Source organism: Chlorocebus sabaeus, chromosome 4, assembly GCF_047675955.1.
Source record: "Chlorocebus sabaeus isolate Y175 chromosome 4, mChlSab1.0.hap1, whole genome shotgun sequence".
Lineage (NCBI taxonomy): Eukaryota > Metazoa > Chordata > Mammalia > Primates > Cercopithecidae > Chlorocebus > Chlorocebus sabaeus.
This window is the reverse complement of record NC_132907.1, coordinates 55568818-55585858: the sequence shown is the minus strand read 5'-3', so window position 1 is coordinate 55585858 and position 17041 is coordinate 55568818. Positions and strand designations below refer to the sequence as shown.

Here is a 17041-nt window from a genome sequence, read left to right as displayed (position 1 = left end):
CCCCGCACCGGCCTTTTTTTTTTTTTGCTTCCACCTCAGGAAAGACACAAAATTACCCTCTGGCTCTCTCTAGACACCACAGTTAATATTTTGATGGTAAAGTCTGAGATCAATGGATGAAAGGATCTCTGTACTACAACACACACTGTTATAATAAAATACTGTGAAAAACACTCCCTTAAGAGTTGGGGTAGAGTGCAGCTTTTTTTAAAGCATGGATGCCAGTCTTGCCTAAGACTTATACCAACAGATCCCACCTCAAAGGATTATGAATGGCATCAATGGAATAACGTTATTTTGCATAAATGGTAAAGTACTTCACAGATGCAATATTATCTTGGGAAAGTCTATACCTCAGCCCTTTGTACTGCTTTTATGTGAGAAATTTAGGGGTATGCTGGTTGTTAAAGTTCAGCTTTTAGCTTAGATATATTTGATATGTAAAGGAAACTCTCTTTCCAAGATAATAGGGTCACCATGAAAAGTGGACCTTCTGGCACACAGGTGTGAATACCACTGCTTATTAAATAAATTATTTTTCCCTTGGTATCTGGGGAGGATTAGTTCCTGCAGATAACAAAATCTGTGGATACTCAGGTCCCTCATATAAAGTGGCATATAACCTATGTACGTTCTCTCATACACTTCAAATTATTTATAGATTACTTATAATAACTAATGTAAATGCTGTGTAAATAGTTGTTATACTGGATTGTTTTTATTTGTATTATTTTAATTGCTGCATTATTTTTATTTTATTGTATTTTCGATTCACATACTTTCCACCTGTGGCTGGTTGAATCTGCAGATGCGAAATCTGAGGTTAGGAGAGTCGACTGTATAAGGAACAGGTGTGTTTCCACTTTGCAGGGACACTTCAGTAACTGCCGCTCTCTGCTTGATCAACAGTAGTTCGTACTGCACTGAAAGGAATGTCCTCCTCTTGTACACACCAGCAAGTTAACCTCTGGCAAGATCTCACAGATTAAGCCACGTGGAGATAACACACAGGCTCAATGGGTTAGACGCACTGCAGAGCACCTGGATAAGCCAGATAATTTGTGCAACATGTTCTTATCAGCAGCCTTCTCTAGCACATCTGTGGCTTACTTTCAGTTCTCCTGGAACCTGCTTTTGTATGGAGTGTATTTCTACTCCACCTCACTATTGTTAGAAAGAGATCAAATGTTTCGGTCAAGGAGAAAGGTAAGGCAGAAATAAGGAACATTCCAAAATATTATACACCAATAGATAATCCTTCCCCAAAATGTTGTCTTATTCCTCAGAGAAGTTAGGTTTAACACCAAGACTTCTACATCCAAGCAAAGCCCACCTTGGGATTCTCTTTTTTGTAGTTGCAGGTCTTTTTAAAATGAATGAGCACCTTGAACTTTTATACTAGGTGAGAGAGTTTAAGAGTGTCCTAATGCTAAAAACATCTGTTCATCAGCCCGCTCATCTCATGCAACAGCTCTCCAGAGGGGCCTATGCCAGCCTAGAGCAGTCCACACAGTTGTGTCTTGGTGAGGTCAAACATGACTGAATAAAAAACAAGAGGCAGCCAAGGGTAAAAGGCATGAACCAATAGTGCACTAATGAGTGATTTTATAGTGGATGTCAACTAAGGTTGTTCTGGTACAGGTCTACTAGTCTTCCTTACACTCCCAGAAAGGGAGTGTGTGTAGGTTTGAGACAGAAGAAGGTGCTGAAATAGATCAGATGGTAATTTACCCATGGTCCTATTTCATGGATTTCCACTTTCTCTTCATTGTTGTGACAATCCAGAATGTATTATAGCTAACATTTTCTCCACTTCAGACTGGTATGTTTTATAGCTTGCCTCTAATATCAACTCAAAGCAGGTAGAATAAACCGATGGTACCACATGATATTCTGCCACTCCAGTTTATTGAAATGAGTAAATTTATAGCTTTATTTGCATACAGAAAAGTGCATGAGAAAATAAGTATGTACAAAACAGTTGTGTGGCTGATCATGACTTTCAAAAATTGAACTACCTAGAAATAGTTACCTCCAGTTTACCACATTTAGGTATTTGGACATTTAAAGTACTATTTCAAGTCTGTGTTTATAGTGACTGAGTAGGAAGCTGATAGAAAATTATGCCATATATGATCAGCTATTACCATTAAACATAAAACCACAGGACTTTCTACTTGGGGCTAGTCAATAGAGGGTCATGTGGCCACTGTCTTGTTTAGCTTCTGAGCATCACCCTCTTCTTCCCCCTCAAGGTAACATTGGATGTGGTTGATGAACTCCCACAAGAACCTGAGCATTAAGGGTCAAGAGACAACATTAAAAACCCAACATAAACAAAAGAAAACAAACTTATTTTGACAAGAATAAACCCTTCAGAACTGTGCTCACAACAGGACTGAAAATGAACTGGGAACGTTTCCAAGTTACGAGGAGAAAAATATTGCAGACATTAGATTTTCAATGGTGACCCCAAACATTTGTTCAACTTTTTCCTCCCCACTTATCTTCCTACTAACGATGATGAGATTGTGGCTGCAAGAAGGTTTTCCAGTTACTTGTTAAAGGCCTAGCACGACCCCAAATAAGCACCTAATGTGTTTGGCACAATCACATTTAGCTGATATGTTGCTCTGCAAAATAGAGTCCTTTGTTGGTGAGTTGAGTTCAATTTCTCTTGAACATTAACTGCTCTTCTGGAACTTCAGCTCAAGAGAAAGGCCTCCTCTTCCACAGGAAGGATATAGGTTGTGCCCATTTGCAATTCTAGTTCTTGGGACTAGCAATTACCGAGAATGAAGAGAGGCTCCAGAGCTGTCTGTGAATCATTAGATTTTTTTTTTTTTTTTTGCCCTGTGAGAATCTCTGTTGCTTGTGAAAGAGTGGTAATGCTACTTGAACCCAGGAGCAAAACTGACTGAAAAAAGAATCAGGAAGAAAATGAGAGGAGAGATGAATAATGATCTTCCCTCATTTGCAATGGCTAGCAGGAGATGGGAGAAAAGGACAATCTTGGCCTTGGGAGAAATTGATCTTCAGAAAGAAGAGAAGCTATCTTTTTAAAAAGGTCCTTCAGTGGTTAGATTCCAAAGTGTCTAAGAAGAAGTTGTAGTTGCTTCAATTTTACTTTAGAAATTCTCTGTAACTGATGGTCTAAAGCAACATTTCTTTCAAGAAGGTGCCTTGTTCTACTATAACCTTTAGGTTTTAAGCTCTGAAACAGAACCCCCGAACAACTTTGAACAATAAGGATTTGAAAATTTATTCAAAACACTACGAGATGAAGGGATGTGGTGGCTGCATCTCCCAACCAGAGGGTAGAAGGCAGGTGTTCTAGAATGTTCCAGGGACACAATAGGCAGGGTTCAGTAGGAATACTACTGTACTTCATTTACACTTAAGCTAGAGAGTTTAGGATCTTAATTTAATTAAAGCCATAGATTCAGTTTAGCTTTAACCTAGACAGAATGTGAAAAGCATTTTACAGGTAGAAGAGGCAACGAGAAATAAGGCAACAGATAATATGTCAAAGCTGGAACAAAGGCAGAAATCAGGGCATGTCTGGCTATCAGCTTTGTTTTTGACTACTAAGGCCAACCTTTTTATTCCTCCGGATGGTCTGCAGACCAAGTTCCTAGAGAGGTATGGAGAAGAAAGAAATCTGTGGTTAGAATTTTTGAACTGAATATCAATGTATTAAATATCAAGTCATTATTAAAGATGTCAGTAATAGTATCTCCTAGGGCTGATGTGAGGATTGACGAAGATGATAAATGTAGAGCATCTAATAAAATGATTAGCGCAAGTGCTCAACAATGTTAGTTATTTTATCCCATGAGAGTTCCCCTTACCCAATCTATTGATGTAGCAGGTTGACCTAAACTATCCTTCCTTCATGACCTAAAGAAGAAAGGACCGCCAAAGAGAAGTCTAGTTCATTCAATTTAGTCCATACAATCCATCTTTACTCCGAGTGTTGTTTACTCCTTCCATAGGTTTGGGTGTATCTCCCCTTGAGTGGAAGGTGAGAATGAGTCTCTAGTAAGACTTCTAGCTCTTAAATATCTACTATACTGCGTTATTACCTTTAGAATCACCTGCATTCTTGTTAAAAGGAAGCATTTCCTTGGCACCAAAGAGAAATTCCTTAGGGCTGCGGTAGGACCCAGGAATTTGCATTTTTAAGGATTTACCCAGTTCTCTGAAGCAGTTTATGGAAAGGTACTATAGGAAACACAGACACTGTAGAACTGGAGTAGAGGGAAAATGATCCAAATGCCTATAAGCTCAATCTTATTGTTCTTACCACATTTAAGATATTTATCTATTAAAAATAATTACATTCTAGATGGGCCAAATCATAGTTTAGGAGTCCTGTTTGGATGAGACAAGATTGGAAAAAAAAGAGTTTGTGTGGTTTTTTTTTTTCATTATTCCTATTGTTCTACCCCTACCAGCTGCCCTACCTGCTCTAAAATGGGGAGCACCTTCTTTTCCTTACTAAATTCAGTCTTTTGAGATCAGAACAAAGTTGCTGTCACCTTCTGTTGAGAAAGAGTTACACTGAGCCCTCCCAGGGTTTCAGCTGAGGGTGATTCAACCTAATCACTTTCTAAGATTAGGTAGAATCTTAGACAGAAGAATCAACCTTCAGACTCATTTTGAGCTCCTACTGCCTATGAAGGAGATCTTTAACAGTTGTTAAAACTTTTAGATTTAATACTATCAAGAGGAGTAATGATCATAATCTGTTTTGCTGACTTGTATGGTGGCTTCAGAAGATCTTCAGAATCTGAACCCTTTATAGGAACATTATTACTAGGTTGTTTTGCAATCACTTCAATATGAAAGTTAAAAGGTTAGAAACCTGTGATGTGTTGTTTTGAGTTTTACTTCCCACACAGAACTGAAAAACCAAAAATGGGATAAGATAAAAATCCACATCCCCAAGGGTTTATTACTATTTTTTGATGTGTTTAGGAATTCTATTCTTAAGTTCCCAGCCTAGTCATTATTGAATGATCTAAGTATAGTTTTCCATGTTGATTATTCTTAAATTATAGATATTTACCCTCTTCCCAATTCTAAAATTAAAATTTCACTCTTTACTCCATGTCACCCTTTCTCACAAAAACCCCTGAGATAGACTTATTAGGATCTTCTACTTACAGAATTTAGGCAAAAGGATTTCCAAATGGATCCCTATATATCTCAGAAGATACAGGTTGAGGAGAAGCCACCTAAGAAGATAAATCATCTAGTCAATAAATACAGTTACAGTAATAAGAAAAAAAATTTACAATGAAGACTTCCAAAATTCTTTTAAAACTCGCTTAGGTCATAGGCCAATCGGCCAATCAAACATTATACGGGGCTTACAGTGATTTGTTTCCATCTGCTTGCACGTGGCAGTGTATATTATTTACGTGAAAATCAAGGTTCAGATGCATTTCATTTGCCTCCCCCAAATGGGAAGTATTATTTTTATAAGCTATAGAAATATTATTGGAAAATTAAGAACTTACATTTTTGAAAGGTTTTCAAGATGGTATTTTGGCTCAATTTTCTCCCGAAATGCTTTCATGGGTCAGGTTAAGTGAGATATGAAGAATGTTTTCTATGTGATATTATTTCTCAAATTCAGAAGATAATAGTTCTTGTGCAAATAATCCTTCTCCAGTTTACATCAATGTTTATACTGTGAAGGTTCTTGGTGACAAATCTTAGCCAAATATGTTTTACCATCAAAAAGTTATTATAGCCAGGTGCGGTGGCTCATGACTGTAATCCCAGCACTGAGGGAGGCCAAGGCAGATGGATCACTTGAGGTCAGGAGTTTGAGACCAGCCTGGCCAACATGGCGAGACCCCATCTCTACAAAAAAAATACAAAAATTAGCCAGGTGTGGTGGCATGTGCCTATAGTCCCAGCTACTCAGGAGGTTGAGTCAGGAGAATTGCTTGAACCCAGGAGGTGGAGGTCGCAGTGAGCTGAGATTGCACCACTGCACTCCAGCCTGGCCGACAGAGGAAGACTGTCTCAAAAAAAAAAAAAAAAAAGCTATTATAAAAGCAAGGTTAATTCAGGAGGCCAGAGCTCTATGTGGCATGTACTTTGGAGAACAGCTTCTAGTGGTTGATACTTACAGAGGCTTGTGATGAACCAAAAGAATCTTTAAAGAAAGGGTTCTCAAATGCATTGTCAGCAGATTTGGTAACTGGCAGGGAAACTTGTCTGGGAGCTGGCTTTGGTGGTTCTAGAAGGCAAAAAATCCAGGCAATCAGTAGACAAGCTTTCCCCAAATACAGGCCAGTCGCTGAGTCAGCTTATCTTTGAAATTTAGTTCCATACTTTTGAAATTTACATCAGTGGAACAAAAATCAACACCAAATACTAGGTATTCCAATAATTATTATCCCTCTCAGAAGAGAAAGCTATGCATATTTATCTGAAGTGGAAGAGATTCAGAATCCCTCACTTAAAGCTTTGGAACATGGATGACGCCTTATTATACAGCCCTCCAAGAGCCACCAGTCATCACATTTCAATAGCTCATGGCAGCCCTTTTAAGATTTATCACTAGAGGGCAGCATTGGGTCAGTCCTCAGAAATGACTAAGGTAAACAGTTATCACCAAAAGGTAAATGGTTGTCTCCATAACCCTTGATTGCCAACAGAAGCAAAAGCAAGGCTATTGATGGGTGGGAGAGGGTTCATTTGGGGGACTCATTTAGGTTCATGTGGCAGTGGAGATAGTTGTTGGAACAGTAGGCAGAGTGGTGAGTGGCTTACCGTTGATCTTATTCAATAGTTGATTAGCATCAAAGTCATCATGGTCTGCATTCTCCTGAGGAATGCCAACTTTGCTGTTGAAATAACTGGAAAAAGCACTCGAAGTCCCAGAAGGAGTCTGCTCTCCCTTCCGGGCAGGCACAGCAGGTGGCTGCCGCAGTTGGAAATCCTTAAACATTTCTTTCACATCCTTGATCTCTTTATCCCCAAGTGGGTCTAAGGCAGTGAAGGCATCACTGGAGATGTCCTTGGGAGGGCCAGCTCTGGGAGGTGGCTGAGGAGGAGTGGCCAGGAGAGAGGAGTGCATGGACTGGGGCTGAGTGGACACAGCAGGAGCTGGAAAAATATTGCTCTGAAAAGGATTCCCCAAAGGGCTTGTTGTTGACCAAGCATTGGGTGCCGCAGATGCAGAAGGGCCCCAGACAACAGGCATTGGAGGGGGAGTTGAGGCTGCAAAGGGTGAAGGCTGATTCCAACCTGGAACAGCTGGACTTGTACCAAAAATGACAGGCTGACCAAAACCTGAAGGTTGACCACCCATCATGGCTCCCGGAACAATTGAAGGGGACTGATTGAAGACTAAAGATGCTGTGTTCCATGGTCCTGCCTGAGGGAGTGTGACAGTTACACCACCTGAAGTAAGAGGAAGAAAAATACTTATCAGGAGCCAAGCTTGAAGAAGATTCTTGAATTTCAGAGAGCACAACTCTCTGGGAAGTCTCGATGCAGCTAACACCTCCACCGAGTCCTGAGGCTGATGTGGGAAGAAGAAAGACCCTGAGCGATTAATCACTGTAAAAGTTAGCCAGCTAATCTATATAGTGAGCATTCAAATGCTGGTTGCATTTTGAGGCCCATGTTCTTCCTACCATGTCTTTTTAATTTTCCTCATTAGAAGGGTAATACAGTCCATAAGTACCTACTCATCAAAAAAATAAGCCTTTATCATACAGACACTAGTTGTCTGATACATCACAAACAACTAGAACAGAGCCTGTTAATAGCAGGGACTTATTTGTTAAGTGAATATATTTTTATGCACAAACCATGCTGATTATGATGTAGTTAATTAAGATAATCCATTGGACTGTCTGAGTCACGGATTTGATCTTTTCATTTGGCAACTGGCTCATGTCTGGAGTCTTATGGAAACCAGCAGTTACACATGTGCAGAAGACCTCAATATGCTTGCATCCTGAAGAAACCATTTCAAAGTTTCTCCAGTTTTTAATGCTGCCAATGCTGATACAGCTATATACATAAAGGGAAGATAAAGTTTGGCCGATGCCAAGGGAGTTTTAGGCGTTTCTGTATAAAAATGGAGGAAAGGATGTTTTCCTAGGAGGACTGAAACCTACTTGCTTTGAGCTTTGGTGCATGGCATTCTTTAGTTATGAAAGTTTTCTTCAGACCTGGGTTAGGGATGTTACATTTCCAGGAGGGAATACTTTGAAAATGGTGTTTAGGAGTGATGGAGCACAAGATTCTATCTTTGAGCTTCTTAGTCTGAGACATTGATATTACCTGACTCCATTTTCATCATGCACGCTGGCCATCTGGCCATGGGCACACATGGTATATTCACAGAGAGTGGTGGGTTTCAGAACAGGACATTTCACTTAATCAGCATGCTTTTTGGAGGTGAGGAAACTGGGTGCAAGGATATTAATTAAAATTCAGAAGGTCATAGTCTGGTGGTAGAGACTGAAAATCAGGCACACTGGCTCTAAATCCGACACCCCATTCTCCTGTTCTGCCTCCTTGGCAGCAAGGCATGGGGCAATTTTAATTTTCAAATGCTATGTTAATTCAAACACTTATTTCACAGATACAGAAATTAGACTTCATTTTCACTGAAGAATATACCCTTTCATAACAAATGAAGAGAAAGTTCTCTTATATTCTACAATACAGGCTCTAAAAATGGGTTTAGTTTGAACAAAGTTGTTGCTCATATTTTAAAACACGCTCAGTTAAATTGTATTAACAGAAGCCAGATCATTCACTAATAATTTCCACTAGTTAGATGTGCAAAAAGGAAGGTAGAATTTTGTCATCTTTCAGGGTTGGACAACTTGTCTTCACTTAGGAAAATATCGTATTAGTGAGAATGGTATTCGTAAAAGAGAAAAATATTAGGGCTGGGGGCAGTGGCTTACTCCTGTAAACCCAGCACTTTGGGAGGCCAAAGTGGGAGGATCACTTGAGCCCAGGAGTTCAGAACCAATCTACCTAACTTGGAGAAACCCTGTCTCTACTAAAAATACAAAAATTAGCTGAGTGTGGTGGTGCACGCCTGTAATCCCAGCTACTAGAGATGCTGAAGCACAAGAATGGCTTAAACCTGGGAGACAGAGCTTGCAGTGAGCTGAGACAGCACTGCTGCACTCCAGCCTGGGTGACAGAGTAAGACTCTGTCTCAAAAAAAAAAAAAAAAAAAAAAAAAGAGAGAGAGAGAGAAATATTACATTTGCCAGGAATTCAAGGCTTTCTCAGTATATACTTATACCAGTCTTCTTTCCTACCCACCAAATTCTCCACATTGTGTTTCAACACATTTAAGGCCCAGCTGGACAAAGTAGGGGCAAGGACTTAGGAAAAAGGGGACATGGGTATAGAACATTAATTTTATTACCTTCTGAAGCTAGATTAAAATACAAGCAAGTTGAAACTGAGGGCTCAGCTTTCTACAATACCCTCTCCCCACCCCCCAGATCTCCAGGGGAGACAGTCCCCCAGCTGGGTCTAGCGGAAGCCAGACCTACAACCTTCCATGGTTTGGCTGAGGATCCCTGCTAGTGGACAGGGACTATACTGTAGAGCTCAGTTTGAGTCCCATGTCCAAACTTGGAACAATCATCAGTATTCTGCAGTTGTATACCCCAAGGCCTCCACAGGGGCACCTAGCCAAAAAGCTTCACTTCGTCTGAATAAATAAACAGTTATAGGGTCCAGCTGTATTTTCAGGCTGACTTGTTAAATATTGGCTGCAAAAATTCTTAAGGGCATTGATATTAGATACAAAGCTCTGTGATGTGATCTCGCTGCAGACATTGCATTGCAAGTACTCTGGTCTTCTGTGAAGGAAGGGTACCAACCAGCTCCACTTGGGGGTGCAGGGAAAAGAGCAACGCAGAAAAGGAGAAACCCCCAAGAGACATGAAGTCTTTAAAGAGAGCCTCTTGATGGGGTAAATGCGAACAGAGACCTGGGACAAGCTGGCTTTTCACACGCTCACGGATTTCAGCCACTCAGCAGTTGAGTAACAGTCCTCCTCTGGCCACCCTATTCTAGATATGATTAAACAGACTTCTTGTAAAAGAACCAAAATATTTTCCTTTGTAGGAAAACAACAGAGACAGAGAGGAAAACAAAACAAAACAAAAGAAGGATCCTGATGACTGACTGCAGGAGGCAGAGAAAGCCAGGATCCCTGGTCAGATTTTATCAAAGGAGAGGAGAGTCCTTCCTCATCTACAGTCCTCCACCTCCCAAGCCAGAGTCCATTTGGAGTTTGTAGACGTGCCAAGAGCAGAAAAATAAAGAGTCCACAGCAGGCCAGCAAAAACTATTATCAGGGTTTCTGAAAACTGTACCATGGAGTCTGAAAAGAAGTATAGGCTATGGACATAGAATAGCAAGGCCAGCCCTCAGTCAAATGGACTTTCCCACTGTCCTACCATAGAGTGATCAGCAGCTCACACAAGCTAATGACACATTTAGGAATTAAGAGCATCAATGCATCCTAGATGTCTGATAAAATTCCACATCTTCCCTTATTTCCCTGCTTTTTTCAACTTTGGCTTTCTAGAACTTATGTTCTAGCTTCAGTAAAACACTCAAGCTAGCCAAAATATTGGCAAGGAGCTCCTATGGCAGAAGTGTTCGGAGACTGATTAGGATGTGTGCCTGATCTACCCTTACCATATGCCTAGGAACATAGCTGGGCCCAGAACCTAGGACTTTCACTCTATGACTTATTCTTGCTTCAGACTTAACTTATATCCTTCTTGGGCATATATTCCTGCTAAGAGGGCTATGTGTTGAAAGGGCATAGGCCTTCGATCTATTATGGTAACAGACATGGAAGACATGCATGTTGCTACAGTTACAGACAAACCTCTCTTATGTCAACCCTGTTTTGTTACTGAAGCTGGTCTGAGTTTAGGATCCCTTACAATTGTCTCTCAGGAAACCATGACCAGTTGGTTCAAGTAATTACAATATTGAAAATGAATGTATTGTCTCATGCTGCCTTGAGGAGCCAAATGTGAGTACAAGTCAAGAATATCCAATGGGTGTGGGGTTGTATAGGAGTAGAAGTGAGAGAAGGGCTCCCTGGGATGCTCAGATCTTATGCTGTAGAACCCTCTAGGAGTATGAAATGTCTTCCGATGCATCATCATTTTATGAGCAAAAGCAAAAGAGTCATACTTAATTTTATCTCTAGGCACCTACCTAGACCCGCCAGGGGCCCCACTGGGGCAGGAGCACTTGTTTTGAAGAGATCCAGAGGGTTGGGCTGCAGGGCTGTAGGTTGTCCTGTGGGTGACGCCTGGCCTGAAGGTTCTGAGACGGGAGGAGCAAAGATGTCTGATGCAAGCAAGTCATTGGCCGAAGACTGACAGGACAGGGAGGGAGGGAGAAGCCTTAGTTACTCACTAACAGTGAAATACAGCTTCATTTTGTCTCCTACTCTATACCCCAATTTGAGAGCCACAAAAAGGAAAACTTTTTTCTTGACAGATGAACAACAACAACACCCACTACTACAGAAAAAGAGTCCTCCAAAAAGACACAGATTCCTACAACGGACGGACTACTGAGTCTTAGTGTCTGATACTACTTAGGGCTTGCAAAGTGAAATCTACTATACTCATTTACACACTCACATTGGTCTGGTCTCATCAGCTAAATGCTTGAAGCTGGGGAAGCAAGTGTGTAAAAGGGGCAACCACCAATAAGCGTCCTAAATATTTTTGATAATTCCATTGGATTTTAAGTCAGTCTACATAGAGATCATAGGGTCTTAATCCAGGCAAGCCTTCATATTCTTAGAAGAGGTAAAAAAAAGACACCTATGGGAACTGCATTTTAAGCTGCTCTTAAATAAAGCTGAGATCATAGTGGTAACAGTAAATACATAAGCTTTTTCTAAACTTATGTATTTAGTCAGTATTTAAAAGAGGAGATAAGCTCGAGAATTTTACACCACCACCATGGACATTAATGTAATATGATGGGTGTGCAGGGCGTGCATTAGTGTCAGGGAAGTACAAAGGGAATCACAAAGACTCTCACCCTCCCAACCCAGAGCATGATGATCAAACTTACCAGAGGTATAGAAGCATAGCAGCATTAAAAATGGAAAAGCTTGTGTTTAGTTTAATCATAAGTGACAAGACATGCACACGGAAAGCGGGGTGTGACAAACACTGCTGAGAAGCTTAAAAACGGTGGCAGTTAGAGGAAAGTACTCCTGGAGAACCAAAGTGCCTTATCCCACCTTCTATTTCACAGCCACACAGGAAACTACGAGAGCAGCAGGAAAGAGAGCTTGCATCACACCACCCTTTGGTACCGAACATGCACTCTGCTAATGGATATGTGGAGAAGACAATTCACCTTAGCAGTCCTTCTGCCTCTTCCTGGTTTGGTACTTTGTGGAGGTGGGATAATGGCTATGGAGTCATGTGGTGAGGACTGGACAGAGCTTTCCAAGTCCTGCTTTACGCCATTCTGTATGGACAGTCCTTTGGGAGGGCTTCCCACAAAAGGGTTCGGGGAGGATTTGACAGAGAAGCCATTCTGTTCTCTTTCAGATACCCCATTTTGAGTTCTCACTGCTGGCTGGGTTTGCGAACTCGAAAAGGGCCATGGGCCTGCCTGAGCTTCCTGTTTGCCAGTCCGGTTAGAGATCTGGTCAAATTGCTGACCAAAGTAGTCAACATCACCATTCAGGGGCCCATTACTCAGTGGAGTAGATGAGCTACTCAAATTCTCTTTCTTCTGATCTGGAGATTTGAGAGAATCAAACGAAGAAGGTGTCGATTGGTCTGGCTGTGTGAAAGGATCATCACGGAAAGGATCAGGATTAGGGGTGGGAAAGAAGTTGAGATTGGCAGAAAAGGCATTTTCAGGCAAGAAGGATGCCTGAGGTTTTGGTCGAGGAAGAGAACAGGAGGTGATGCCGTTTGTTAAGAATGGATTTTCTCTTAAAGAATTCTGATTGGTGTCGATTTCAGAGTTTAGATCCACTAACAGGATATCTTTGCTTTCCTATCACATTTGGAAAGAAAAAAAAAAAAGAAAGTGTTAGTTCATGTTGTGACTTCAAATGAGAAAATTACATAAGATGACTAGGATTATCAGAATTTCTATTTGAATTTGATCTTGATAAACCAGTTGATCATTACCTCCTTCCATCAACCCCTGTAGTCCATTACTCCCTAGCTATAGCCTGGGTCCTTTCTATTACTCCCCAGTATCATGCCCTTTTATTTAAGTCTTAAATAAGATTTCATCATTAGGTGAAATCTTACTGTTGCTTACTTCATGTCTCTGCTCACCCTGGTTCACACATACTGACTGGCTTAATTCATTATGAGCATTGTTTCAATTTGTGACTTTGAAAGTCTTGAAGGGAATTGATTGTGAGTTACTCTAAATGATTATCAAAGCATGTTGAGCTTGAAAGTAAGTGATTTCAGAAGCCTAGCTCAGCTTCCTACCTGATACACACACAGTCCTCTCTATTGTAACCCCCAGAATCATGTAGGATCATCTCTCTAAATGAGAACATTCATCAACTAATACATTCATATTTTATAGTTCTGGCTGTGATGAAATTTAAGGTCAAATGCATTTCCCTAAAATCAGTCCAGTTCTTTCCTCTAGAGGTGGGAGAGAGGCTTTTCCTTTATGTCACAGCCTTCAGGTATGCCTCTTAATATTAAAGCTCTTGCTGAAGCTGATAGCCAAGTAGGATCTCATCCTCATCATCCCAGTCTCTCCTCTGGACTTACCCTTTTTGTCTATGTCCTCTGAAAGAGTTGAAAGAGACACTCAATACTGACCTAATTTAGTCAATCACACATTAAGATCTCCTATTTGTACATCTTTTCATAACATTGCTTAGAGTTGCCTGTGTTGTGACAGTAATCTCATCTATTTAGTGGTTAAAGTCAACCCAAAACTGATCTTTAATTTATATACAGTAGTCCCTCCTTATCCTCAGGGAATATGTTCCAAAGCCCACAGTGGATGTCTAAACGGCACATAGTGCCAAAACCTATATACAGTATATTTTTCATATACATACACATGATAAAGTTTAATTTATCAGGCACAATAAGAGATTAACAACAACAATTAATAATAAAATAAAACAATTATAACAATATGCTGTAATAAAAGTTATATGAATGTGGTCTCTCTGTCTCTCTTCTCTCAAAATATCATATTGTACTGTACTCACTTATTTTCAGACCAAGGTTGACCACGGACTTATTTTCAGAAAGTGAAACTGCAGATAAAGGGGAACGATTGTACAAGGTAGAGACATGGGTTTAAGAGTTAATTTGAAGCCGGGCGCGGTGGCTTAAGCCTGTAATCCCAGCACTTTGGGAGGCCGAGACGGGCGGATCACGAGGTCAGGAGATCGAGACCATCCTGGCTAACTCGGTGAAACCCCGTCTCTACCAAAAAATACAAAAAACTAGCCGGGCGAGGTGGCGGGCGCCTGTAGTCCCAGCTACTCCGGAGGCTGAGGCAGGAGAATGGCGTAAACCCGGGAGGCGGAGCTTGCAGTGAGCTGAGATCCGGCCACTGCACTCCACCCTGGGCGACAAAGCAAGACTCCGTCTCAAAAAAAAAAAAAAAAAAAAAAAAAAGAGTTAATTTGAAAGACATATCGAATATATAGCTCTACTAATTCTATCCCCTCTCTATCATTTCTCTGATGTGTCAATTTTTTGAATTTTCAACTGTTCAATAGAAATTTCTCAGCTTAAAAGCAGTAAATTTGATGAATTTGACATGTCTTTATTCCAGTAAAAGACAGAATTATAACTCACCCTAGGATAGAACTTTCATACTGATATTACTTCCTTCTGCTTGACTCTGATCCATTAAATACTTAACTATGCTACCCAGAGAAGAATATAAATGATAAAAAATGCCTCGCTGAAGTAGAAGTTATAGTAGTTACCTTGCATTATCGTGGGCAGAATACTAAATATTTTGATCATTGGGGAAAAAAACAACTTCAAGGGAATATAAAATTTGCAAATTAGTGAATACAAAAGAGTTCAAATAGGATTCCTTGGCTTTTAAAAGAAAAAAAATACCCAATTTTTTAGAAAATTTAAGTCTAATTTTATGGCCACAAAAGAGGCAGCAAAATCAGACCTAAATGGCACTCTACCTTTTGGATTTCTTTACTGTGAGGCATAAAAACACAGTTTTTATAAGCCAAAGCCAGGCTTTCTCTTTATAAAAGAAGAATTTGTCACAAGAAAGAGCTTATAATTAAAAAAAAAATTAATCAGAGAAATGGTTTGGAAGAGCTATTAATCTGGGGATCTTTATACAATCTAAAGGTAGGATAAAATTTATTACAAAAGCTTGTGATTTCAATATTTATTTATTTGTTTTGAGCCACCTCTGGGTTAGAACAGTTGAGTGTTCACAGCTGGCACAGTTCTCCTTTTCAAATACTTCAGAAGAAGTTCTTAGGACACCAAACAGGAGCCACAATGTTAGACTTCTGAATAGTCACCCTATAAGTAAAATGTATAAGGCTCTCCTCAGGCTGGTTATTAATCCAAGATTAAAAGTGTAGTTCACAGACTACAACTGAGAGGCCAAAGACTCCTCATCCACCCCCTTGGTCAGAGCCTCATTCATTCTTTGTTGGACTGTCAACACTGCATCCAGTTGGCCACTGTTTGAGCACCTGAGCCTCAGGCACTGGAGATACGGCAGTAGGTTACAGAACCTACACGTAGGGAGCTCCAGGAAGTGGGCATAAATCCCGAGTTCCATAGCCTAGCTCTTCTCTGGGTGGCTAATCTCACCTAACCATTCCAGTTTGTCAGACTGAGGACTTCCCTACTCAAAGCCTTAAGTGGCCTCCTGCTGCTCCCTATATTAAAATAAGCCTCCTTAGGCCAAATTTTCATGATCCACAATAAGACCCACGTTGTTTCTAGCCCAACTACGAACCTACTTTCCTACACATATCAAAGACCCAACTCAAATTCAGATTCTTTACAAAGCTTTTAGCATTGATTTTTCTGTCTGCACTTTCCCTGTGCCCACCCATGTTATCTTAATGGCATGTATACAAGGACATAAGTGACACTCGTGCTTTGTATCCTGATCCCATCCCTTGTACCAGATCTAATTTCCTTGATCATAGGTCATGTCTTATATTCTTCCCATAGTAACTGTGCTTTCAAGTGGTTAAGTTGTTAAAGTTGCAGAATATGGGTTTTTATGTTTCTCTTTTTCTTTTCTTCTTTTGAGATGCAGTGTGGAAGGATAATGTTCAAGGGGCTTGCCAATAAAAATTCCGTTCTAGGGGATACCACATAGCTTGCAACATGAGCATTATTTCAAATTTATAAAACTTTTCTGTATAAATTAGAGGGGAGTGACAACCATCTAGGACCAATAATAAAGTCTAGGCAATTTAGATTTCTTTCTCTCTTTACATGTTTCAAAGCAATTATTGAAAGAGTTGAATATTTTTAAACATGCTGGCTTTGCCAAGTAGAGATAAATCTATTTTTGACCTATGACTATAGAGTCAATAGATAAGAACATGTTGTCAAAGCTTAACCAGCACATAATTAGATCTGTTAGCCTTCCTTTGGTTATCAGAGTATATATTTTGATGGTATTTTACTTTATTGTTAGTTTAACTAAAACTTGAATTCCTATAAATAAAACATTTTTAGACTGCATAAAGTCTAATGAAAATGAGACTGAAGTGTATCCATATTGTTTTCCATTTCCGTTTTTAGAACATTCTGGAAGTCTACAGAAGTAGATTATAAGGCAGTACTTCCTTGTCTGTTCCACTGGAATTCCACTTCATATCTTGAGTGCTTTGCTTTCTTTGAATATTACTGATTTATTTTGAAGAAAGCATCACTGATGGAGGAAAGGGCAAAGTTGACTACATATCAAAAGGACCTCAGAGTTAGGATGGATCTGTCAGGATAATCTAGTCTAGTATTTTAAA

At 40.1% G+C, this 17041-nt stretch overlaps 1 protein-coding gene across 3 annotated transcripts in view; it reads right to left on the bottom strand.

The window, feature by feature from the left end:
• Nucleotides 1-1889: 1889 nt before the first annotated feature.
• Nucleotides 1890-17041, bottom strand: part of DAB2 (DAB adaptor protein 2) — a 52716-nt gene continuing 37564 nt past the window's right edge. For 2 of the 3 annotated variants that reach the window (XM_007961461.3, XM_007961463.3), the window contains 6 exons: nucleotides 12418-13071; nucleotides 11251-11413; nucleotides 6793-7425; nucleotides 6147-6256; nucleotides 5170-5240; nucleotides 1890-3634 (listed from right to left, as the gene is read on the bottom strand). In XM_007961461.3, coding sequence (XP_007959652.1) covers nucleotides 5175-5240; nucleotides 6147-6256; nucleotides 6793-7425; nucleotides 11251-11413; nucleotides 12418-13071 — 1626 coding nt within the window. In that variant the 3' untranslated portion in view covers nucleotides 1890-3634; nucleotides 5170-5174. The remainder of the gene's footprint in view (nucleotides 3635-5169; nucleotides 5241-6146; nucleotides 6257-6792; nucleotides 7426-11250; nucleotides 11414-12417; nucleotides 13072-17041) is intronic. The other variant, XM_007961459.3, reaches the window with a different exon arrangement.